This window comes from Ornithorhynchus anatinus, chromosome X1 (assembly GCF_004115215.2).
Source record: "Ornithorhynchus anatinus isolate Pmale09 chromosome X1, mOrnAna1.pri.v4, whole genome shotgun sequence".
Taxonomy (NCBI): domain Eukaryota; kingdom Metazoa; phylum Chordata; class Mammalia; order Monotremata; family Ornithorhynchidae; genus Ornithorhynchus; species Ornithorhynchus anatinus.
The window spans coordinates 28,954,549-28,980,682 of NC_041749.1; the positions used below are offsets into that span (position 1 = coordinate 28,954,549).

The 26,134-nt window shown below is 47.1% G+C and overlaps 2 protein-coding genes across 4 annotated transcripts in view; both read right to left on the bottom strand.

The window, feature by feature from the left end:
- The window catches only part of LSM11 (LSM11, U7 small nuclear RNA associated), a 24,275-nt gene extending 16,099 nt beyond the window's left edge, over positions 1-8,176 (bottom strand). Inside the window, exons 1-3 of the mRNA XM_039910173.1 lie at positions 8,118-8,176; positions 3,424-3,491; positions 208-588 (exon numbers count right to left, since the gene is read on the bottom strand). Coding sequence (XP_039766107.1) covers positions 208-588; positions 3,424-3,491; positions 8,118-8,176 — 508 coding nt within the window. The remainder of the gene's footprint in view (positions 1-207; positions 589-3,423; positions 3,492-8,117) is intronic.
- THG1L (tRNA-histidine guanylyltransferase 1 like) lies at positions 7,634-16,731 on the bottom strand. 3 transcript variants are annotated; one of them, XM_001507684.5, is made up of 6 exons: positions 16,508-16,731; positions 11,630-11,806; positions 9,992-10,161; positions 9,444-9,532; positions 8,900-9,007; positions 7,634-8,423 (listed from the first exon to the last, which is right to left on the bottom strand). In XM_001507684.5, the coding sequence occupies exons 1-6, from the start codon at positions 16,696-16,698 to the stop codon at positions 8,262-8,264; spliced, it is 897 nt and encodes a 298-aa protein (XP_001507734.3). In that variant the 5' UTR covers positions 16,699-16,731; the 3' UTR covers positions 7,634-8,261. The 3 variants fall into 3 exon arrangements, with proteins under 3 accessions (XP_001507734.3, XP_028906753.1, XP_016080716.1); XM_029050920.2 differs by lacking the exon at positions 16,508-16,731 and adding an exon at positions 16,320-16,401; XM_016225230.3 differs by lacking the exon at positions 16,508-16,731 and having other exon boundaries at positions 9,992-10,157; positions 11,630-11,757.
- Positions 16,732-26,134: the final 9,403 nt, after the last annotated feature.

Here is a 26,134-nt window from a genome sequence, read left to right on the forward strand (position 1 = left end):
CGTCCACTCCAAGCGCTCAGCTCAGTGCTCTGCACCTAAAACACGATCGAAGGCACCGTCCACTCCAAGCGCTCCGTCCAGTGCTCTGCACCTAGTAATGGCTCAAGAAGCACGACCTCAGGCACCGTCCACTCCAAGCGCTCCGCCGATTGAAGGAGGAAAGGAGGCCCGCCCTCCCTCCCGCCCGCCGTGAGCCCCGCTACGCACGGGGCATCCTGGTGAGGACATTGCGCGGTGCCTTCCTGCCGCGGGCGGGGGCGGCCCGGCTCCCCTCCGCCCGCTCCGGGGTCACCACGAGCCGCCGCAGGCGCCGCAGACGATCGGGGTCGGCGGGGCGGGGCGGCCGGGCGGCCGGGCGGCCCGGGCCGGAGGAGCCGGTCCTGCCGGCCTCCGCCCGCCCGGCCCGGCCCGCCCGCCGGCCCCGCAGGAAGCTCTCGTACTCCGCCAGGTTGTTGAAGCAGGGCGCGTCGGGGTAGGGGATGGGCGGCGGGCGCGGCGCGTAGAGGGCGAGGAGCGGGTCGAAGCGGTCCGAGCTGACGTCGAGGCGCGGCCCGGAGGGGCTCCCCGCCCGCCGCCGCCCCCGCTCCCGCTCCCGCTCCCGCTCCCGCTCCTCCATCTTTCAAACGGCCGCGGGGGGGGAAGGAAGCGGAGCCGCCGCCGCCGCCCGCCAGGGGGCGCCCTCCTCCGCGCGCGCTCCTCCCCCCCTCCCCCGCCGGGGCCGCGCCGGCGACCCTCGTGGCTCGGGGACAGGGGCCCGGGCTGGGGAGCCGCCGCGCACGGGTTCGAATCCCGCCAAGGCCCCTTGGCAGCTGGGAGGCTGCGGGCAAGTCATTCATTCATTCATCCATTCATTCAATAGTATGGATGGAGCGCTCACTAGGGGCAGAGCGCTGGACTGGCCGCTCGGAATGGACAGAGCGGCAACAGAAACCCGTCCCTGCTCATTCATTCATTCATTCATGCATGCATTCATGCATTCATTCAATAGTATGGATGGAGCGCTCACTAGGGGCAGAGCGCTGGACTGGCCGCTCGGAATGGACAGAGCGGCAACAGAAACCCGTCCCTGCCCTTTGACGGACTCACTTCTCTGGGCCTCAGTGACCTCCTCTGGATAATGGGGATGAAGACTGAGCCCCACGTGGGACGAGCTCATGACCCTGTATCGACCCCACGCTTAGCACAGGGCTCGCCGCCGCCGCCCGCCAGGGGGCGCCCTCCTCCTCCGCGCGCGCTCCCCCCCCCCCCGGCGGGGCCGCGCTCGCGCTCGCGCCCGGCTCCTCGCGCCCGGGGCCGCGCCCCCCCCCCCCCGCCGGCGACCTCGTGGCTCGGGGGCAGGGGCCCGGACTGGGGAGCCGCAGGCCACGGGTTCGAATCCCGCCTCGACCCCTTGGCAGCTGGGGGGCTGCGGCTGAGTAATAATGTTGGTATTTGTTAAGCGCTTACTCTGTGCAGAGCACTGGTCTAAGCGCTGGGGGAGATACAAGACAATCAGGTCGTCCCACGTGGGGCTCACAGTCTTCATCCCCATTTTACAGATGAGGGAACTGAGGCCCAGAGAAGTGAAGTGACTTGCCCAAAGTCACCCAGCTAAGTGGCCGAGCCGGGATTCGAACCCATGACCTCTGACTCCCAAGCCCAGGCTCTTTCCACTGAGCCACGCTTATTCGATACTATTTATTGAGCACTTACTAGGACAAACCAGCAACAGAAACAGTCCCTGCCCTTTGACGGGCTCACTTCTCTGGGCCTCAATGACCTCCTCTGGAAAATGGGGATGAAGACTGTGAGCCCCACGTGGGACGACCTCATGACCCAGTATCCCCCCCAGCGCTGAGAACAGTGCTCGGCCCATAATAAGCGCTTAACAGATACCAACATAATTAGAGAAGCAACGTGGTTCAGTGGAAAGGGCCCGGGCTGGGGAGCCAGAGGCCAGGGGTTTGAATCCCGCCTCTCATTCAATCAGCCTGCTTTATTCATTCAGTATTCATTCAAGGCAGCTCTCCCTTCCATGATCTAGATCTCAGGCCCTCAGGGCGAAGAGATGGGTTCATTCATTTATTCATTCATTCAGTAGTATTTATTGAGCGCTCACTATGGGCAGAGCACCGGACTAAGCGCTTGGAATGGACAATTCGGCAACAGATAGAGACCATCCCTGCCCAATGACGGGCTCACAGTCTATAAACGGGGGAGACAGAGAAGGCAGAGCCAAACAGAACGAAACAAAAACAAGACAACATCATCAAGATAAATTCATTCAATAGTATTTATTGAGCGCTTACTACGTGCAGAGCACTGGACTGAGCGCTTTGAATGGACAATTCGGCAACAGATAGAGACCATCCCTGCTCAGTGATGGGCTCACAGTCTAAACGGTGAAGAATGACCCAGTTTGTGACGGCTCGGTTACTTAAATCAGCAGTGCCCTACATCACGGCCCAGTCTCCACCGATGAATTCGGTTAAAAATAATAATAAGGTTGGTATTTGTTAAGCGCTTACTATGTGCCAAGCACTGTTCTAAGTGCCGGGGTAGATTCAGAGTAATCAGATCTTCCTACGTGAGGCTCACAGTCTGAATCCCCATTTTACAGATGAGGTAACTGGGGCACAGAGAAGTGAAGTGACTTGCCCAAAGTCACACAGCGGACAGGTGGCGGAGCCGGGATTAGAACCCACGACCCCTGACTCCTAAGCCCGTGCTCCTTCCACTGAGCCACGCTGCTTCGACGGACGGATCACAGCCGACCGTTTCCCACACTGAGGGGGCACAGGGAGGCTGAGGTGCTGGAAAGAGACGGGCGGTAATAGACTGGGCGCCGCACCGTTTGATAATCGGGGAGGTGGCATGGCCTAGTGGGCAGAGCACGGAATTGGAGACGTGGGCTGGGCTGTGGAGTGGCTTTAGGCAAGCCACTGAAGTTCTCTGCACCTCAGTTTCCCCATTTGCGTCCTCCCCCCTTTTTGTAAGTCATTTCTGAGTATGGTCCTCAGAGTAGCCTGGCACTTCCTTGCAAAAACTAGGGGATAAAGCAAGAAACAGAGATCGGCCTCAGAGGAAAAAAAAAAAGCAGTTGTCCTCCGCACGACTAGACAGCAGCCGGAAAAGGAAAGGAGCTTCGGAGCGGGATGCGTAGGCAGGGATGACTGTTTCGGGGACGGTGAGTCACTACTACAGCACTTCTACCTCTGGCGATTTTGGAAAGATGGTTCCCAGCAGCTAGCCGACTGCAAACCCACCGGCCGAGAGCCGGGGCTCATTCGAGAAGTCATGGCTCCAGAGAGTCACGGCTCCACGAGGACAGACAGCTTCATCCCAGGCTGTGATTTCCACTCACACGCGACCGGCCCATGCACCCCAGATACCTCTATCCTTTCTGGGCAATCCCAGTTCTCCTACTGATGATAATTACGGTACTTGACATGATCAAATCAAGTAGGAGAATTGGCATAAGAAAAACAAAACGAAAAATAAAGTCTGCTGCCCTGAGAAGCAATTTAAGAAATTTGCTTGCAAAAATACGTTTTGGCTTGATAAATACAACTTTTCCACAACGAAGTTTAAATTAAATTCAGAAGGCAAGCTCGCTCCCCTCTATGATGAGCAAAATAAATTTTACTTTTTTTCAAGACAAGTTAAAAAAAATCTTCTAGTCTAAGGATTCAGAAGGAGAAAGTTCAAAAGTCAGGCCTAGGGAGGTTGAAATCTAAGTCCCGTATTTTACACTTTTAAAGGTTGCAAAGTACTTGCTTACTTTGTGCCAAGCACCGTTCCAAGTGCGGAGATACATAGTCTCGCAATCTTAATCCCCATTTTACAGAGATAATTGAGGCCCAGGGAAGTTAAAGCGACTCGCCCAAGTCAACACGGCAGACATATGGCCGAGCCAGGATTAGAACCCAGGTTCTTCTGACCCCCAGGCCCGTGCTCTATCCACTAAGCCACACTGCTTCTCTTCTCCCAGTGTCCCGATCACAAGGGCTTCGATACGGAGGTGGCGCTTGTTGATCGCGAAGCCATCTTTAGCGAACCAGAGAACTGTGCCTCAACTGTCCCAGCAAGATTCTAGCTGACAAGCAAGGGCGATACAGACCCTCTGCCACGCTATCGGTGGTTCCGCATGCCACGACCCTTGGGTTTCGATACCAACGGGCTTTGCAAGAGCAATTTGTTAGAAAGGAGAGAAGCAGCGGCGATATACGGACTCCACACAATTTGGAAAATAGGGTGAAGGCTGTAGCTGGGGTTGTTATTGTGGCTGAGTTGTGACTTAGCCACGAGGAGCCTGTCTCTCTGCTCCTCTAGCCCCAGGTACCTGCTGCTCTTTTTGTTTTGTCAGGGGACCTGGGTTCCGATGCCGGCTCTGCCATTTGTCTGCTGTGTTACCTTGGGTAAGTCACTTCACTGTGCCTCAGTCCCCTTTCTCCTCTGCTCCCCCTCCGCCTTCTGCTCCTCGCCCTTCCCCTCCCCTCAGCACTGTGCTCAATTGTGTATTTTTTTATTCCCCTATTTTGTTAATGAGGTGTACATCCCCTTGATTCTATTTATCGTGATGATGCTGTCTTGTTTTTGTTTCGTTATGTTTTGCTCTGCCGTCCGTCTCCCCTGATTAGACTGTGAGCCCGTCATTGGGCAGGGATTGTCACTATCTGGTGCCAAATTGTACATTCCAAGCGCTTAGTCCAGTGCTCTGCACATACTAAGTGCTTGAAAGAATGTAATTCTACTCCCTCTGTTTAGACTGTGAGCCTCACGGGGGACAGGAACTGTGTCCCATCTGAATATCTCATATCTACCCCAGTGCTCAGCCCATAGTAAGCGATGAACAAATATCAACATTATTACTACTATCAATGTGTTCCAACTGTGCTATCTTTCCGAGCCCCCAAAGGGCCAAAGACTGTACCTAATTCTTACGCTGTATTCTTCCCCTAACGCTACGATGTAAAGTACTTTACGCACAGAATGCACTATATTACTACTACTATTTCTCTCCCTTACTCAACTTGTGAACTCCCTGTGAAAAAGGAATGATGTTGATCTGATTATCATCTTGTAGCTGCCCCATTGCTTGGCTCATAGCAAGCACTTGATAAATGCCAATTAAGAGAAAGCCCTTCCCGTAGCACGAACCGTATGCGTTCCTGTTTACCTGTGAGTTTTCCACAGCATAAGGACTGTGTGTGAATACTTAATAATAATAACGTTGGTATTTGTCAAGCGCTTACTATGTGCACAGCACTGTTCTAAGCGCTGGGGTAGATACAGGGTACTCGGGTTGCCCCACGTGAGGCTCACAATTAATCCCCATTTTACAGATGAGGTAACTGAGGCGAAGTGAAGTGACTTGCCCACAGTCACACAGCTAAGTGGCAGAGCCAGGGTTCGAACCTGACTCCCTGACCTCTGACTCCCAAGGCCGGGCTCTTTCCACTGAGCCACGCTACTTACCACCCTGAACATAGCTTTTTGATACAACTATGTATTCACTGGAAAAAAACTACAGCCTAGTGGATAAGACGCAGGATAAGTCAATTTATATTTTGTCACCAAGTCGCTGAATTACCTCAGGTGAGCAACACTTTCCTCTTTAACGCTCTATTTTTAAATGGTTATCCAGTTTTAGATTAATGCAGCAAGGTTGTTTGGTTATCTGAAACTCTTGCAAAGGCATCAGGAGCTTCGGATCCAGGGGTGGCCGAACGGCTCCCCCGCACATATGTTTTAGGATTTATTACTTTATCGCCACGGCTGCGGAGGCGGGCGGGCTACAGCGGACCACTGCTCCAGCTCTGGCCGCAGCCAGGTCCCACCCACGTGGCCCGCCCCCATGTCACAGCCATATTAAGTTTGAAGTTTGCATCTCTTCTGTTCGTGAGGCTCGGCCTCCCGTGTGGACCTATCGACATCTGACCTCCTAGGCCCGGAATAAAGAACAACAGGGCCAAAGCCGGCCAGCCAACCCTCCAGTCAGTCAACCAGCCAGCCCGGGAAAACCTGGGAGGAAAATGGCAGCAGTCCAGGTCTGCCTCCAGCTTGGCACAGTAGCCAAAGAGAGGCTGTCAGCTCCATATCTTTGAGATTGTCTTCCTGCCTCTCTTACTAGCTCCAATCCGCCAGCAAGCTCTGGCCACCTCTTCCACCACTCCACCCTTCAGCTGTAGAGCCTACTGTCATTTGACAAAGCCCTTCCGCTAGAAAATGGTCATTAGGGCCTAATTCACCCCACCCTCCCTCCATCCCACAGAGCAGTGATGTTTCCAGGAATCTACTTGTATCAGAACCCATCCTACACTTGGAGCTAAGCAGCAGGGCCCTCACCCTCCGTGCTAGCAGACCTAGTAACAAAGTCCCCAAGTCCTGCCACTGTAATAATAATAATGGTATTTGTTAAACCCTTATTATGTGCCAACCACTGTTCTAAGTGCTGGGGAACATACAAGGTAATCAGGTTGTCCCCCGTGGGGCTCACAGTCTTAATCTCCATTTTAGAGATGAGGGAACCTAGGCACAGAGATGTAAAGTGATGTGCCCAAAGTCACACATCCAACAATTGTGGCAGAGGTGGGATTAGAACCCATGACCTCTGACTCCCAAGCCCATGTTCTTTCCACTACGCCACACTGGTAGTTTGTCAGACTTTCAATAGCCCATGCCACAGATTTGGTAAAAATGGCAGGGAAAGGGGAAAAAAAAATGCCCATATGCAAAATTTTCAAATGTCTGAAAGGTGGCTTTTAACCACTTATTTCTATTTGATCAGGCTACCAAAATGTCTTGAGGTGGCCCTGAGTTTGCTATTAAAAATATAAAAAGAATCTACAATAAAATCTGAAAATAATTTGAAAGCCCAGTTCAAGATCAGCACCTGTGCCTGTGGAAACTGTAAATACAGACTACGTGGTAATGATAAAATATGATCAAATCAAGTAGGAGAATCGGCATAAGAACAACAAAACAAAAAATAAGGCCTGATGCCCTGAGAAGCAATTTAAGAAATTTGCTTGCAAAAATAAGTTTTGGCTCGATAAATACAACTTTTCCACAACAAAGTTGAAATTAAATTCAGAAGGCAAGCTCGCTCGCCTCTTTGATGAGCAGAGTAAATTTTACTTTTTTCAAGACAAGTTAAAAAAACCCTTCTAGGCTAACGATTCAGAAGGAGAAAGTTCAAAAGTCAGGCCTAGGGATGTAGAAATCTAAGTCCGTATTTTACATTTTTAAAAGTTGCATTTAGTGAACTGTGGAAAGAAAAATTAGACTCTGCTCCCCAATAAACCTAGAGGATTCTAGAGTCTCAAACGGGCTTAAGTGAGTGGTGCCAAAAAGAAGCCATATGTTCCCGGAGAGTCAGCTTTGTTTTGGGGGAGGAGGATAAGAGGAAACTGGGAGTTACTTAGAATATCAATTAATGAGTGATAAACCTAGATGTGGCCTTTTCAAGGAGGTTCCAGGATATGAGCATTTTCTTGAGTTTTCATTCATGTTGTCTTTCTATCAATCAGTAATGTTTACTGAGGGCCATTTGTGCCGAGCACTGTATTTAGTGTGCGAGAGAGTAGAGAGAAAAACCACAAGGAGCTTACAATCTTCCCCTCTGTTTGGAAAATACACCAAGGAAATTTTATTTTTTTTCCAAATAATCTCCTTTAATGACATATATGCTTCTTCTTGCTTCCCCAGGCAATGCTAGTAGGATGGTAACTTTACAACACAACTATATTCCCTTCCGCCTTGCCCATCTCTTCTGTCACCGGCATTGCAAGGAACTCCAGAAACTAAAACAACATAATGTGTTTACTTCCCATCCTGTCAACCAGAAGAGCAACAGGAAGGTTTGGAAAGATGACAATTTCAGAACACTGGGTTTGGTATGAAAACAAGTAAAAAGGAGGAAGAGAACCAGATTTCTCTACTTTAAACCAATAGCTAGAAACCCACTGCATTTTAAAAATGAATTACACCCCAGTTTAAAAGATGGAGCACCCAACAGGATCAATCCTACGAGACAGAAATATTTCTTGGTTTGTAAAAACAGCAACACACTTTTTTATTTGCACAAACCCATAGCCAAGGCGAGGTGCTCTTCTTCTGACACCGCCCCAACCTACCCTCTTGCAACTGCCCCACGGAAACGAGTCAGGTCCCCGGCAGCGGAACTACACTCCATTTCTAGAAGAGTTTTGCATCAAAAAGGAAGAGGAGCCTGGACGGGAACAGTTAAGCGTACCAGCGATGAAAGGGCAGATGGACGGTCAGCTGTCGTCAGCAAGAATCTCCTGGTGCTCTTTCCAGAAGGCATCCCCGATGATATCACAGTGCAACGGGACAACTTTCGTCCTTGTCCGAGTCACTTCCACTTTTTGCTCTTCTTTGTCCTCTGGTTGTTTGGATTCTTTTGTTGTGACTTCACTGACCTACAAATAAGAACCAGAAATTAACTGATTATAAAAGGAGTTCTGGAAGGAGGAGAAGCAATTGTATGCTTCTTGTCTGTCGGAGGGAACCCTAGATTGAATCATCCCCCACTCTTTTTACATGAAGGGTGCCATCTTTGAAATGAGCGTGAAAGTGGATGGGGGCCCAAACATTCATCCCGCTGGAGTGGTATATTCTCTTTTTTTCCTCTCTCTCTCTCTCTCATCTACAGTTTTTGTTTACTTTGGGTTAATTAGAAGATAAGGGGACATCCCAGGCAACACAAATGAATAACTGTTTGCATTTTGCTGAATACCTCTTTCTGGAAAAAAGCAAAACACAACAGATTCAAAAATACCAAAGTAGCCAGTCAGGAAAAAGCCTAGAGAGGCCACTGGTGGTCTCAATGCACAGAGAAAAGCTTCTCTCACGCCCCCGCTGCCCCACTTTCTTTTAGAATAGGATACGACTTTACCTTTTGCCATATTAACACGGTTCCCTTTCTATACATCGGGGACTCATTATTGTAGTTGATGTTGAATTCAGAAAACAAAATCTCATTCTTGTCTGCAGCAAGAGTTCCCTAGGAAGATAATAAACCATACTTTTATGTCCTAAAAATTCAAATTTTATTAGCCAAAACTATTTACTTGGCAAAAGAAGAAAAGGAGGAGAAATGCTGAGTGTTCTATTTATAGTTCTAACCTTGAGATGAACTTGAAAGAGCAATTCTAATCTATTTTAGACTTCAGAAACACTCAACGTCCTTCCACGGCAGAGTTAAACCATTGGCTTCTTAAGACAAGATAGCGATGAATTAGTAGCAACAAGGAGACTTATGTACATCCCCAGTGAAAAATAAACTGCTCATATTTAAAAGGAAGTCAGCCTTCAAGGGCATAAAACACAGCTTCACGTTATGTTCCTTCCGTACAAAATTGCCAGTAAAACAACAAGATCCTTATACATACGGCCTTACTCTAGAATACCCTTCAGTGGAAAATAATAGTGTTTTATACCTTTAATCTCTCTTGGGCTTGAACTGGTGTCAACCCAGATCGCTGTACAAGCATCCAAAAAACTGTATTGTAAAGATTATTAATGTGACCTAAGAAAAAAAAAAAGGAGCGTGTTTTACGTATACCAGTTTTACCGACACAGTCTTATTGACACTCACAATAATCCTTCTGAGATTAAGTAACATCCTCCTTTAGAGATGGAGAAAAGTCTTGCTAAAGGTAATAAAAAAATTTGGTGGGACAGAAAGAGAGTCTTTATTTCCTCCATTCAGCCAGTGACTTTTGTCAGTAAACAATATTTTCTCCCTGAAACATTAAAGGAGAGTAAAATGAATATCTTCTAGAAGATGTTATTGTTATTGGGAGAATCCACTGCAAATAAACATTTCCAATTTTGTGAAATAGAAATTTTCCCCACTTATTTCCCTGGTTCTGGCAAATTAGAAGTTAGCACACAGTGCCAATTTTCACATGGTATTTCAATGAGGAGCGATACTCTGGGAGTCAGGGATTTGGTTCTACTATATCTGTTTCCTAAAAAGACTTACAATCTGCTTGTCGCCAGCTGAGATAGTCTTTCAAGTTCTGGTTGCTAGGATATAGCACAACTCTTCCATCAAAGCCTGGGGGATACAGAAGGGGCTGGTCCTTAAAGTAATCCTTCCAATAAAAGACATAGCTGGAGGCAAACTGGGAGGCCACATGAGTCATGAACTTACTTTCCAAGGATAAAGCAGAGAGGGTGGAGCAGGAAGAGAGAAAACATGTTACGTTAATTCAATACAGTGACAGTGTCTATGGGATGCAATAAATGAGGTTATAGAAATGGCAAGGGAAGCAACTGATCGATGAAACATATTTACCCAAGAAAACGACTGATTGATAAAATCGAGTTCCCGGAGATTTCAATTTTGTGGTCTTTCCAAGTATTCCTCCCTTCATTTCCCATGAATTCAATCATTCATTGATTGATCATTGGAATCATTGGAATCATTCATTCCAATCAGTCGGAATTACTAAACACTTATTGTATGCAGAGCACCATATTATGTGCTTTTATTATTATTAAGTGCCGTGGAGTCACTTCCGATTCACACTAAGTGTTTGGGAGACTATATAGAGCTGGTAGATACCTTCCCTGCCCACAACGAGCTTATCTAGACGGTATTTCATTAAAACCACCTTCCTCTCAAAAAGATGAGATGAGGATTATTTTATTAAACTGTTTTTTAAAGAAAAACTTACTTCTATAATATAGGCCACTTGATGATTAATTTCATGCAAAGGCACTATACAAATACAGATTGTACTCTCCCAAGTACTTAGTACAGTGCTCTGCACACAGTAAACACTCAATTAAAAAAAAAGATATTTGTTAAGCGCTTTCTATGTGCCAGGCAGAGCTGGGATAGATACAAGCTAATCAGGTTGGACAAAGTCCATGTCCTACATGGGGTCTATAGTCCTAATCCCCGCTGAGTAGATGATGTAACTGAGGCATAGAGAAGTGAAGTGACTTATCCAAGGTCACATGGCAGACAAGTGGCAGAGCCGGGATTAGAATCCAAGTCTTTTTTCCTTACAACTCTTGGGCAGCGCGAAGGCTAGGCCATAAACAGGCTAGGTCTGTCCTTCAATCACCACAATCAATCAATCTGTGGCATTTCCTGAACGCTTACTGTGTGCCGAGTACCATACTAAGCACTTATATTAAAATGGGAAACTGCTGCTGAATCAAGCCTGTGATGTTAACCTCTATAGAGGCAGTTCTGCCTCTCTCCTTCCATCCTCTCCCCTCCACATAAAAATGGAGGGAAAAAGTCATTTCAACCTAGAATATGAAATCCACACCAAGAAGCCAAATAATGAATTCTCCTTCTCCTCTGAATACAGTGAGGAGGAAGGGAGGAGTCGGGCGGATGCCCATGCACAATGAAAACCAGCTGAGTCTAAGCAAAAAATGTGGTAAAACTCCCAAGTGCCAAGTACTGAAAACAGCAGACAGCATCTCATATGAAAAGACTGAAATAGAATAAGTGGGAAGGCAGATATTGGTGGGTAGCAATTTGTTGAGAGGAGGTGATGAGCTCACATGCATGCACATATACATGCACACACATATATGTGTATATATATATATATATTTAGAGAGAGAGAGAGAGAGAAAGAGAGAGAGAGAGAGTTACCTGGCTCTTCTTTTAAACCAGTTACTCATCTTCTTGAAAACGAAGCTGTACTCATCGCTTTGCCCATATGCAATCACGATATCCTCTAGTTCTTGCATTACAACCTGGGCGCATTTGTTCATCAAGTGCAGAGCACGATCATCATTGGGCTTTGCAAAGTTGTGCTGATCAGCAAATCTTTTGGAGAGAGAAGAATGGAGGTGATGTTACTTTTGACTAGCCTATCTCTGCAGTCATTTTCTTAAGGGTCCCGACCTTCACAAGAAATGAATAAAGAAACGAGGTGTTAATTCCACTACTCCCATGGCCCAATCAGCCAATTTGTACTTTACGGTATTTCTTATGCGCTTACCGTGTGCCAGACACTGTAGTAGCACTGGGGTAGATACAACCTAATCAGGTTGGACACAGTCCATGACCCACATGGGGCTCACAGTCTTTAATCCCCATTTTGCAGGTGAGGTTACTGAGGCACAGAGTAGTTAAGTGGCTTACCCAAGGTCACACCGCAGACAAGTGACAGAGCTGGGATTAGGACCCAGGTCTTTTTGACCCGCAGGCCCATGCTCTATCCACTAGGCCATGTTGATTAACAATAATTCATTAATCATAATAATTATGGTACTTATGTGCCAAGCACTGTTCTAAGCCCTGGGGTATATACAAGTTAATCAGGTTGGACACAGTCTCTCTCCCACCAGGGGGCAAACATTTTTATCCCCATTTTACAGATGAAGGAACTGAGGCACAGAGGAAGTGAAGTGACTTGCCCAAGGTCACACAGCAGACTTCTCTCAAACACTTAGTATAGTGCTCTGCTCACAGTAAGCACTCAATAAATACACCTGACCGACTGAGTGACTGACTTTGGGAAGGTAAATACCCTAGTGACAGGCAGTGTGGCCTAGTGGAATGAGTATGGGAGTCAGGAGACTTGGGTTCTAATCCCAGCTCTGCCACTAGTCTGCTCTGTAACCTTGCCCGAGTCACTTTCCCTCTGTGCATCGGTTTCTCATATGTGTTTGATCTGATGCTTAGCCAAGCACCTGGCACACAGTAACTACTTAACAATTATCAGTAACTCTTTCAAGTCCATGGGATTTCTGTAAATTATGCCTAAAGTAGGCAGAAATTATATCCCCCCCTTCCCTCTGCTCCCCCTCCTCTCCTCTCCCCCACTCTGCTCTTCCCCCTTCCCCTCCCTTCAGCACTGGACTCATTTGTATATATTACTACCTTATTCATTTTGTTAATGATGTGTTTATCTCCTTGATTCTATTTATCTTGATGATGTTGTCTTGTTTTGTTCTGTTTTGCTTTTCTGTCTCCCCAATTTAGATTGTCAGCCCGTTACTGGGCAGGGATGGTCTCTATCTGTTGCCGAATTGTACATTCCAAGCACTTAGTACAGTGTTCTGCACATAGTAAGCGCTCAATAAATGCTACTGAATGAACAGCCCTCCCCAAGTGCCTAATATCATGGAAGAATCTTTGGCACTTTAATGTTAAGCAGAAGTTCTATAATAAGTGACAGAGTCCTGATTTTTGAAGGTCCCTCCCACCACATGAAAGCCCTAAGGTGGGGCCCACAGGGTTCTACCTTCAACTAAAGTTGGAGGAAAGCTCACAGCCCCGACAGAAGTGGCAACCGAAGACTGGCCGTTCTTGCCCTCCTGCTCAGTGGCATCACTGCTGTTGTGGCGAAACTGGCCCAACCTGGGGCAACACGTGGGAATTTCAAACGAGGTCAGAATTTATGTTTCCACCAAACTGCAAATTCCTATGCCTGCAAGATTCTAGGTTGGACTAATTCAGTCAGGGCAGATGCTAAAGCCATCACCACTTCTGCCTAGATGAACTGGCTGATCTTGGACTGCAACCCACCACTTCTGCTGCTGTCATCCAAGCAAAATTGGGACCTGGGGCTGCTCTAGACTCGATGGATGATATCCCTCTCTGTGCAATAGATGGGATGGATGGATGATGATGAGTGTCTCTCTTTCTTAAACTCTCACCCCAAACCAGAGACCACAAATCTAGTCATCATTGTTCAGTGTGTGTTCATTTATTTCTTCTCCCTTTCCTCTAGGGCCCATACATGCCCCTCTCCTTTTCCTTTCCACTTATTACTGTGGTTCTTTTACACTGAAAGGGAGCTGGAACCAAACCTTTTCAGGTAAAGCATTCATGAAAACTAGGGAGAAGAGTTGACGGAGGGGCTTCTGCAGGTAGGGGAACCCAATACAGTGTTATGTCCACAGTGAATGCTCAGGAAATATTTGCTGCTGATGATAATTCAGTCAGTCATTTATCATTCAACAGTATATCCACTACGTGCAGAGGGCTGTGGAATAGCAAAATGAGAAAACAGGACATTTCCTTACCTTCAAGGATCTCCCACCCTAGTGGGATTAACCCAAATCTGCAAAACTCAGTGAGCAAGCAATGGAAGAGAAGACTACAAATAGATACAAGCATGCAAGAAACAGACTACAGGTACAGAATGTAAAGAGGAAAACAAGTACTGAGGGGCAGAGGTGATGCTGATGGCGTAGAGGGCAGGCCAGCTGTGTGCCGCTTTTTCAGAACCATCACCACAACTCAACTCAAGGTTTATTCACAAAGTTTGCGGAATATCGGGAGGTCTGGGATTGCCCTCTTCCTCCTAACCTTCTGGCCTGCGAGGGATCTCACTAGGACCCCGTCTCCAGCTGTACTTTCCCAAGCGTTTAGTACAATGCTCTGCACCCAGAAGCAGCGAGGTCTAGTGGATAGGGCTCGGGCCTGGGAGTCGGAGGGCCTGGGTTCTAGTCCCGGCTCTGCCAATTGCTTGCTGTGACCTGGCTCAAGTCACTTACCTTCTCTTTGCCTCAGGTTCTCCTGTTCCCCCTCCTACTTAAGACAGTGAGCCCTAAACAGGGCAGGGACTCTGTCTAATCTAATTCACTTGTATCTATACGAGCACTTAGAACAATGTCTGACACATAGTAAGCTCCTAACAAATACGATTAAAAAATACGATTGATTGACTGACACCTGGAGCTCCCACCTGGCCCAACTCCCTGTTTTCCCCTCGCCAGTCATTCAATTCATTCAATCGTATTTATTAGGTGCTTACTGTGTGCAGAGCACCCTCTCAATGCCGGGTCCCATTCCTAGAGAAGCAGCGTGGCTTGGTGGATAGAATATGAGACTGGGAATCGGAAGGTCCTGGGTTCTGATCCCGACTCCGTCGCTTGTCTGCTGCGTGACCTCGGGCAAGTCACTTCACTCACTTCCCTGGGCCTCAGTTCCCTCACCTGTCACATGGGGATCGAAAATGTGAGCCCCAGGTGGGGCGGGGGCTGTATCCAACCAGATTTGCTTGGATCCACCCCCGCGCTTAGTACAGTACCTTGCACAGAGTGAGCACTAGTAAAATATCACAAGCATTATTATGTAGAGAAGCAGTGTGGCTTAGTGGAAAGAGCCCAGGCTTGGGAGTCAGAGGTCATGGGTTCTAATCCCGCCTCGGCCACTTGTTATCTGTGTTGACTGTGGGCAAGTCACTTCTCTGTGCCTCAGTGACCTCATCTGTCAAATGGGGATTAACTGTGACCCTCACGTGGGACAACCTGATTACCCTGCATCTATCCCAGCGCTCAGAACAGTGTTCTGTACATAGTGCGCGCTTAACAAATACTAACATTATTATTATTATTATTACAACCTGTTCAGCTTGTATCTCCCCCAGTGATTAGAACAGTCGCTCGGCATATAGTAAGGGCTTAACAAATACTAACATCATTATTATTACCTCCCCAAGGGCTCTGAGCTGGGTCCCGCTCTCCGCCTCCAGCAGATGCTCCCCTCGGTAACATCTGTAGCGTGGCTCGGTGGAAAGAGCCCGGGCTTGGGAGTCAGAGGTCATGGGTTCGAATCCTGGCTCTGCCACTTGGCAGCTGTGTGAACTGTGGGCAAGTCACTTCTCTGTGCCTCAGTGACCTCATCTGTCAAATGGGGACGAAGCCCATGAGCCCCAACTGGGACACCCTGTTTACCTTGCATCTCCCCCTGCGCTTAGAACAGTGCTCGCGGCACATAGTGAGGGCTTAACAAACACCAACATTATTATGAGAGGCAGCGAGGCTCAGTGCAAAGAGCCCGGGCTTGGGAGTCAGAGGTCATGGGTTCGAATCCCCGCTCCGCCACTTGGCAGCTGTGTGACTGTGGGCCAGTCACTTCGCTTCACTGGGCCTCAGTGACCGCATCTGGAAAATGGGGATGAAGACCTTGAGCCTCCCGTGGGACAATCTCATTCCCCTGTATCTCCCCCAGCGCTTAGAACAGTGATCTGCACAGAGTAAGCGCTTAACGAATACCCACATTATTATTATTACTTCTCTGTGCCTCAAGGCCCTCATCTTTAAAATGGGGCTGAAGACAGTGAGCCTCACGTGGGACCACCTGATGACCCTGTATCTCCCCCAGCGCTTAGAACAGTGCTCTGCACAGAGTAAGCGCTTAACGAATACATTATTATTATTATTATTACTTCTCTGTGCCTCAAGGCCCTCATCTTTAAAATGGGGCTGAAGACAGTGAGCCTCACGTGGGACCACCTGATGACCCTGTATCTCCCCCAGCGCTTAGAACCGTGCTCGGCACATAGTAAGCGCTTAACAAATACCGACATTATTATTATTATTACCTCCCCGAGGGCTCCCAGCCGGGTCTCGCTCTCCGCCTCCAGCAGATGCTCCCCCTGGGGAGCATCTGCGGCTGCGCGTTACCCGGGTAACGGTTGCTAGGGAGGGTTGGGGGGGGGAGGAGGGTCGCGCGCCGGAAGTGCGGGGCGGCCGCGCGCGCGCGCGCGTGGGCCCGGCCTCGTCCTCTCACCGGTGAAAGTTCCTGCCGTCCAGCCGAATGACCACCCAGCAGTGCGGCAGGCAGGTGTCGTCCGCCTCGAAGGCTCGCACGTATTCGAACTTGCTCTTCGCCATATTTTTCCCCCGGGTCGGGCGAAGCCTCGGGAGTCGCGAAAAGGCCACCCCGTTGACCCGAAGCGCGGCGAAGGGCGCCGGCCACATTATCGGAGGCCGCCGCGGCCAGGCCCCGCCCTCGCCGGAAGTGCCCCCGCCCTTCTGCCGTCGGGGCCCTTCTAGGCGGCTTGGAGGACCGACTCTATCGTCTAGCGGAAGTTTGGGAACCTCCTGCTCCCCCCCCCCCCAGGCTCTGCTTAGTTATACCATCATATTTATTAATAATAATAATGTTGGTCTTTGTTAAGCGCCTCCCCCCAGGCTCTGCTTAGTCATGCCATCATATTTATTATTAATAATAATGTTGGTCTTTGTTAAGCGCTTACTAGGTGCAGAGCGCTGTTCTAAGCGCTGGGGGAGAGACAGGGTCATCAGGTGGGCCCACGTGGGGCTCCCAGTCTCATCTCCATTTTACAGATAATAATAATAATAATATGGGTATCTGTTAAGCGCTTACTAGGTGCAGAGCGCTGTTCTAAGCGCTGGGGGAGAGACAGGGTCATCAGGTGGGCCCACGTGGGGCTCCCAGTCTCATCTCCATTTTACAGATAATAATAATAATAATATGGGTATCTGTTAAGCGCTTACTAGGTGCAGAGCGCTGTTCTAAGCGCTGAGGGAGAGACAGGGTCATCAGGTTGGCCCCCGGGAGGCTCCTAGTCTCATCTCCATTTTACAGATAATAATAATAATAATATGGGTATCTGTTAAGCGCTTACTAGGTGCAGAGCGCTGTTCTAAGCGCTGAGGGAGAGACAGGGTCATCAGGTTGGCCCCCGGGAGGCTCCCAGTCTCATCTCCATTTTACAGATAATAATAATAATAATATGGGTATCTGTTAAGCGCTTACTAGGTGCAGAGCGCTGTTCTAAGCGCTGAGGGAGAGACAGGGTCATCAGGTTGGCCCACGGGAGGCTCCCAATCTCATCTCCATTTTACAGATAATAATAATAATAATATGGGTATCTGTTAAGTGCTTACTAGGTGCAGAGCGCTGTTCTAAGCGCTGGGGGAGAGACAGGGTCATCAGGTTGTCCCCCGGGAGGCTCCCAGTCTCATCTCCATTTTACAGATAATAATAATAATATGGGTATCTGTTAAGCGCTTAGTAGGTGCAGAGCGCTGTTCTAAGCGCTGGGGGAGAGACAGGGTCATCAGGTTGGCCCACGGGAGGCTCACAGTCTGCAGCCCCATTTTCCAGAGGAGGGAACTGAGGCCCAGAGAAGTGAAGTGACTTGCCCACGGTCACACAGCTGACAAGTGGCAGAGCCAGGATTCGAACTAATGTTGGTCTTTGTTAAGCGCTTACTATGTGCAGAGCGCTGTTCTAAGCGCCGGGGGAGAGACAGGGTCATCAGGTTGTCCCACGTGGGGCTCACAGTCTGCAGCCCCATTTTCCAGAGGAGGGAACTGAGGCCCAGTGAAGTGACTTGCCCACAGTCACATAGCTGTCAAGTGGCAGAGCCGGGATTCGAACCCATGAATCTTGAGCGCTCACTATAGTAATGATAACGTTGGTATTTGTTAAGCGCTTACTATGAGCAGAGCACTGTGCTAAGCGTTGGGGGAGATACAGGGTCATCAGGTTGTCCCACGTGAGGCTCACAGTTAATCCCCATTTGACAGATGAGGGAACTGAGGCCCAGAGAATAATAATGTTGGTATTTGTTAAGCGCTTACTATGTGCAGAGCACTGTTCTAAGCGCTGGGGGAGACACAGGGTCATCAGGTTGGGGAGACACAGGGTCATCAGGTTGTCCCACGTGAGGCTCACAGTTAATCCCCATTTGACAGATGAGGTCACTGAGGCCCAGAGAAGTGAAGTGACTTGCCCACAGTCATACAGCTGACAAGTGGCAGAGCCGGGATTCGAACTCATGACCTCTGATTCCCAAGCCCAGGCTCTTTCCACTGAGCCACGCTGCTTAGTCATGCCATCATGATTAGACTGTAAACCCGTGATTAGACTGTAAGCCCGTCAAAGGGCAGGGACTGTATCTGTTACCGATTTGTACATTCCAAGCGCTTAGTACAGTGCTCTGCACATAGTAAGTGCTCAATAAATACTATTGAATGAATGCCATCGTATTTCTTGAGCGCTCACTATAATAATAATGTTGGTATTTGTTAAGCGCTTACTATGTGCAGAGCACTGCTCTAAGCGCTGGGGTAGATACAGGGTCATCAGGTTGTCCCACGTGAGGCTCACAGTCTTAATCCCTATTTTACAGATGAGGTCACTGAGGCCCAGAGAAATGAAGTGACTTGCCCACAGTCACACAGCAGACAAGTGGCGGAATCGGGATTAGAACCCATGACCTCTGACTCCCAAGCCGGTGCTCTTTCCATTAAACCACGCTGCTGCTTTAAGCGCTCAGTACAGTGCTCTGCACGTAGGCGCTCAATCAATACGGTTGAAAGAATGACGGCACGATCGAGGGCAGTAACGGGCCCAGGCGCGGCTCCCGGACTATCAGACCCCACACGCTCTGCGAAGCACCTCAGTTCTCTCCTCACTAAGTCACATCCCTCTTTCGTTTGAGCGGCCCTTACCCTTCTGGTGTGTTTTTTTGAATTAGCTGCCTTCATACAGGAGCTCCTGCTTCTTTTAATTTATATGATCTCCTGTCCTCTGCTTCCTTTTTGCAATCCATCAGTGGTGCATTGCCCTAAGCGATTGGGAGAGTGCAATACAAGAGCGTTGAAATAATAAAACTTGTGTTATTGGCTAAGTGCTTACTATGTGCCAGACGCTGTTGGTCCGGGGGCGGGGGGGGGGGGGGTGAATAAAAGGAGCAAATCAGGATGATGCATAAGGGAGTGGGAAAAATGAAATGAGGGTGAGGAGAGGTAGAAGATTGAGGTTGTCTTCAACACCCTGAGATGCAGCATGGCCTAGTTGATGGAGCACGGGCCTAGGAGCCAGAAGTACCTGGGTTCTAATCCTAGCTCTGCCGTTTGTCTGTTGGGTGACCTTGGGCAAGTCACTTAACTTCTCTGGGCCTCAGTTACCTCATCTGTAAAATGAGGATTAAAACTGTGAGCCTCTTGAGGCACGTGGATTATGTCCAACTGGACTTGGCCTGTATCTACCCTAGCACTTAGTACAGCCCTGGTACCTAATAAGCATTTAATCAATACCATAAAAAAATCCAAAACATAGGAAGGGCACTCCTTGGGATCTAGCCCACTCAAGATTACATCCTTCTGATTTTAATAATGGATTCATAATGATAGGCATTTTCTTCACTGTATTTTCTTTCTCCCTTGTTAAATGAGGAATAAAGGTGGTTTAAAAAAATAAAAAGAATGCAGTACACAAGAACATGAGTAATACCAATACTGGATCAGATGATTGGTCCCTTTAGTCCACATTCTGCCTTCCCAAATGGATGTTTTGGGGTTGCCTCCATGATATCTGCCCCAGTGGTTAGCAAAGGACTTTCTATTTTCTCTTACTTTTCTGCCTACGCTCATAACTTCAACTCTAGTTCACCCATTTTGGACCCCTCTCAACGTATGTATTTATCTAAAGCCTCCATGAATCAACTGATATTTGCAGACTGCACAACTCTGCATGATAACACAGTAATGTCTTTCCAGCAGCTCTGTGAAAAAAGCATTTCCTTTGCTTTTCACAAACTTATCATTTTTGAGCTTGAGCATGTGTCCTTTAAGCCTGGTGCTGAGGAGTGTGGTGAATTATACTTCTGTGTCTTTGCTGTCAACACCCTTCATGATTTTGTAAACAGGCCTCAGTTTGATACCTTCCCATGTGTAAAGAAAACCAATAACTTCCATTTCATGAGGACACTTTAAGACTGAATGAGTTAACCCCTGGGGAAGTGCTTTGAATTTCTAATAAGGTATATGCAGAGTATTCGTGCTTTTGCTTGCCTGAGGAATATTTAGCCTTGCGCGTTTCAAAAGAAGAACATATGCGTATGCTGAGAATTCATTTCTTTCTCAGAAAAAGTAGGATAAAATAGGAAAAATATGAATAACAAGACTGACCATTCATAAAGCCCAACAGGAAGCCACTCATAGTGAAAATGGGAGAGATTGATATCAAGCAGAAAGCTTCTGGAATAAGGATATGAAAAGTTCTTAAGAAGGGAGAACATCTAACTGAAGAGAGAAATGAACCCTCATTTGACAACTCTATCCAATTGTGGTTACAGAGAACTTTTGCCCTGAGGGCAGTATTTGGAATTGGAGACAGAGGGAGATTAGAATTTTAGGCCAGTTGCTAGTGGGATTATGACATCCAGGAGGACTATATGATAACTTTCTTTTTGAGTGTGTAGGTGGTGGTGGAATTTACAAAATTTATTGTCAGATTATTAGAAGGAGCATGAGAGGAACAGGAGGTCATGGTAGACGTTGGAAGGCCATTTGCCCACTGTGGCCTTGGGCAAGTCACTTAGATTCCCTGTGCCTCAGTTTCCTCAACTATAAAATGGGGATTCAATATGTGTTCTCCCTTCTACTTAGACCATGAGCCCTGTGTGGGACCGGGTCTGTGTCCAACCTGATAAACATATCTACTCCAGCACTTAGAACAGTGCTTGGCACATAGTAAACGCTAAACATATGCCATGATATTATTACTATTATTATTATAAAGAAAAGATCTTGGAGGTCAAATTTAGATGGTCTTGAAGAAATCTGAAGTTCTGAACCTTCATGGCAGTGATTTCTGAAATAGCATTCTCTGAAACACTAAAGGCAATCGATCAATAGTAACTATTGAGAGTTTACTGTTTGCAGAGCACTACATTAAGCACTTGAGAAAATATAACACAATAAAGTTGGTAGACACAATCTCTGCCCACATGGAACTATGAGGCTAGAAGGGGAAACAGACATTAAAATAAATTAGCAACAGGAGAAATGGCAGGATATGTTCATAAATGCTTTAGGGCTGACAGTGGGGTGAATATTAAGTGCATGGGCAATGCAGAAGTGAGGGCAGGTAGGGAAAATGAGGGCTTAATCAGGGTAGGCTTCTTGGGGGAGCTGTGATTTTAAGAAGGGCTTTGAAGATGGGAAAAGTGGTGGTCTGTGGTCTGCTGGATATGAAGCAGGAGGGAATTCCAGGCCAAAGGGAGAATGTGGGCAAGGGGTTGGTGGTGAGATAGATGATGTTGAGGCACCGAGAGTAGGCTGGCATTAGAAAGACAAAGTGTGTGGGGCTGAGTTGTAATAGATCAGGAGGAGAGCTGACTGAGTGCCTTAAAATGGAAGATTAGGTGTCTGGAAGTGTGGATGAGATGGCAGTGCCCAGAGAGGAGAGATTAAGCGGCGTTAGGAACTGAGGGGCGTAGGGACAGGTGGAACTTGTCCCACCAGAAGCAAAATGGCCCTGGGCCCCTGGCACTAGACCAAAAAATGGAGGAAAACTGGTGAGTGTGGCAAAGCCTGAGACTAAGATTTATTCAGTGCCAGGGTGGGCGGTGACTTGAGAAAATCTCAAGATAACCAAGTGGTATAAAAGTAAAATGATGAGGGAAGTCCGTCGTTCAGTCAATCGTATTTATTGAGTGTTTACTGTGTGCAGAACACTGTACTAAACACTTGGGAAAGGACAATAGAACAATAAAACAGAATCATTCCCTGCCCACAGTGAGCCTTCCCTGCCCACAGTGAGTCTAGAGGGAAGATGAATCTGCCCATCAAAAGGGGAAGTGGGTAGATGTAAATGCAGCTAAAAATCAAATCTTAAAAAAAGCACATTGCATTTTTAACTATTGCTAGAGCTTAAAGTTTAAATGAGCGGTAGGTTCCTTGTGGGCAGGGATCATGTCTACCAACTCTATTGTATTATACTCTCCCAAGCCCTTAGCCTAGAGCTTTGCACACAGTAAGCACTTAATAAATACTATTGATTGATTGACTGGAATGCCTGATGATTAGAGATGCCTTTAATGCAATTGGTATCACTGAGACTTGGTGGGAAGAAAAAGTCAATGGGATTTTGGGGCTTCAAAGCTATGAATCCTAAATGAAAGACTGGGTTGGACACACAGGAGTGTGTGGAACTGAACTTGAGGCCAACCTGAAAATAGCAAAGGTACTATAGCCAAGATATGTTTCCGTAATTTATTTACATTAATGCTTGTCTCCCCCACTACGCTGTAAGCTCACTGTAGGTAGGGAGCGTATCTAGCAATCTGTAATATCGTACCCTCCCAAGAGCTTAGTACAGTGCTTTTCACTCAGTAAGTGCTCAATAAATACGACTGATTGATAGCATAAAAATATTATTGGTGAGTGGCTACCATGGAATTCCTTTGGAGAGAAATTCCAAATTCTTATTAAAACTAAAAGTTTCTGGGACTACTGTGTAGACATAATAACCAGGATGTAGAAAGTGTGTAGGAAATGCTAAATCAGACTGGGGAAGCCTTAAGAGTAAGGCAAGAAGAAAAGTGGGACACTCCCATTACCGTCCACAGGTTGGCCGCCTCGGTCATGAGGAGAAAGCCTTGTGAGTCTGATGTAAAGAAAATGTTCCTGGGAGACTGGGATTCTTAGCCTTGGCTCTGTAAGGAGGGAAATGCCTGCTGGGGCTAGGTCATCAGTGGTGAAAATTTCTGACCGATGAAGACACTTAGAGCTTCCTGGGAGGTTAGGTCCAGGAGAAATCCTAAAAAAAGGCACTACAAATGTGTGCAGGGATCCTCAAGGTGACTGCTTGCAGAGTTAGGGTGCCATGACAGTGAATCAGCACTGTACTACAGTCACTTTGGTCGTAAACAGGTTCTACATCAAAGGAGGCCGGTGTGACCTTTATAGTGGCTTTCAGCCCTGCCTTTCTACTCACTTCTTGTGATCTATGTCCTAGCGGGAACACGACTGGCAGGGATGAGAGAGTGCAGTTACTATCACTATAATCAATTCCTTCAGAGAATTCATGGTCCTGAAGTCTCCTGATCAAGTTGTTTTTTTTTTTTTTAAATGGGTTCTGAACGACTCATATGAGAACCCCTTAGGAAAGATGACTCTGGGTAGTACTACCTGTAATCTATTTTAGCGTCTGTTTTCCCCACTTGAAAGTAAGTTCAGTGAGAGCAGGGATCATGTCTCCCAAGAACTTAGATAATGCTCCATTCACAGAAGATACTCAATAAATACTATGGATTGATCGAATTTTGAGTAGTGTATGAAACGATGCGGGAGATATATTTGAAAGAGCCGCTATGCAACAGTGTCTACTATTGCTTAAATTTAACATCTTTCCTGGGCAGAAAACCCGGGTTAAAAAGGCCAAAAAGCACTTACTCTGTGCAGAGCACTGTTCTAAGCACTTGGAAAGTACAATTCAGCAATAAAGAGAGACAATCCCTACCCACACCGGGCTCACAGTCTAGAGGGGAGAGACAGAAATCAAAACAAGTAAGCCAGCATCAATATAAATAAATTGAATTATAGATATATACACATAAAAACAAGTAAACAGGCATCAATATAAATAAATAGAATTATAGATATGTACCTATATACACAAGTGCTGTAAGGCGGGGTGAGGGGGGTAGAGCAAAGGGAGTGAGTCGAGGTGACACGGAAGGGAGGGGGAGCTGAGGTAAAAGGGGGCTTAGTCTGGGAAGGCCTCTTGGAGGAGGTGAGCCTTCAGCAGGGCTTTGAAGGGGGAAAGTATGATCGGCAGACTTGAGGAGGAAGGACGTTCCAGGCCAGAGGTAGGACGTGGGCCAGGTGAGAATGAGGCACAGTGAGAAGCTTAGCACCAGAGGAGCGGAGTGTGCGGGCTGGGATGTAGAAGGAGAGAAGGGAGGTGAGGTAAGAAGGGGCAAGGGGATGGAGAGCTTTGAAGCCAATAGTGAGGAGGTTTTTTTTTTGACATTAACGTAACCTGCTACAAGTTTAGAGGCTATTAAAAAGATTAAATTAAAAACCTAAGTAGAATGTGTCGCCGACAAAAAAGAAACAAAAACATAAAGTAATCACTGGTACTACATTATATATATTTCTTATGCCGCCGAATCGTCTCCGACCCATAGCGACGCCATGGACACATCTCTCGCAGAACGCCCCACTCCCACCTGCACTCGTTCTGGTAGTGGATCCATAGAGTTATCTTGCTAAACATATGAAAGTGCCTCCTTCCACGTGGTTAACTTGAGTCTCCGCCCTCGACTCTATCCCATGCCGCTGCTGCCCAGCACATGTGAGTTTTGACTTGTAGCAGATGGCCTTCCACTCACTAGCCACTGCCCTAAACCCCCCCAAATTATTGGAGAGTAAGTTCCAGAACTCCTGGCATGAGGAAATTACATATTACATATTTCAGCTCTTCCAGCTGGCACATAGTGTCCGTACCCTAGAATTGGTGGATTACTCATGGGCTCCCATACCTCTAAAAGGGGTTTAGAGGTGATCCTGGAAATTATAGACTAGTTAGTCTCACTTCCATACCCAACAAATCCAGAGAAACTATAATGAAGCATTTAATAATGCATAACCTGTTAATCAATCAATCTATAGTATTTCCCAGAGCTTAGTACAGTTCCAGAGTACTTAGTACTATGTACTAGTAGTACATAGTACATAGTAAGTGCTTAACAAATACCATAATTATTATTATTAAACACTTATTGTATGCGGAGCACAGTACTGAGGGCTTGGGAGAATTCAATACAACAGAGTTAGTGGACAAGACCCCTGCCCACAGGGACCATACAGTCTGGTGAAACTGTTAAGGGAAAGACAACCAAGACAAGATGCTTTCTGAGATTTAATAATTTCCCAAGAATCTTCTGGAGTTTTCTGAAGGGGTCAGTAACATGAAGATTGTGGGGAACAAGTGGACATAATTTAGGTTTTCAAAAGACTTTGGACAGGGTTCTACACCAAAGGCTTTGATAAAAACTGAGTAATCATGAGATTGTAGGGAATACTCTGCTGAGAAAAGGAAACTGATTAAAAGATAGGGAACAAAGGAAAGGAATAAATGACAGTTTTTTAAGATAGAAAAGTGTGAATAGTAGGCATCGGTGCTAGGATTGGCTTTGTTCAACGTCTTCATAAATGATATGGAAGAGGGGTTGAGCAATGGAATTTTCAGGTTTGCATACGACACTAAGCTCTTCCAGATGGTAAACAGTTGAAAGAACTATTAAAGCTGAGCGATTTGAGTGAAAAATGGCAGATAAACTTCAGTCTGAGCAAATGCAAGATAATGCACCAGGGAAAAATAACCCAAACTGCAACTACACGATGATGGGCTCTGAGCTATCAGTCGCGGCTCAGAGTCATCGTTGATTGTTCTTTTAAATCATTGATTCGGTATGCAGTGACAACCAAGACAGCCAGAGAAATGTGGAGTTTCATTAGAAAAAAAAACAATACAGACATAGTTTTGCCATGATATGAAATGTCCCCATCTAGAATATGGAGAACAGGTAAGTGGCAGAGCTGGAAGGTCTGGGTTTTAAACCCAGCTCTGCCTCTTACCTGCTGTGTG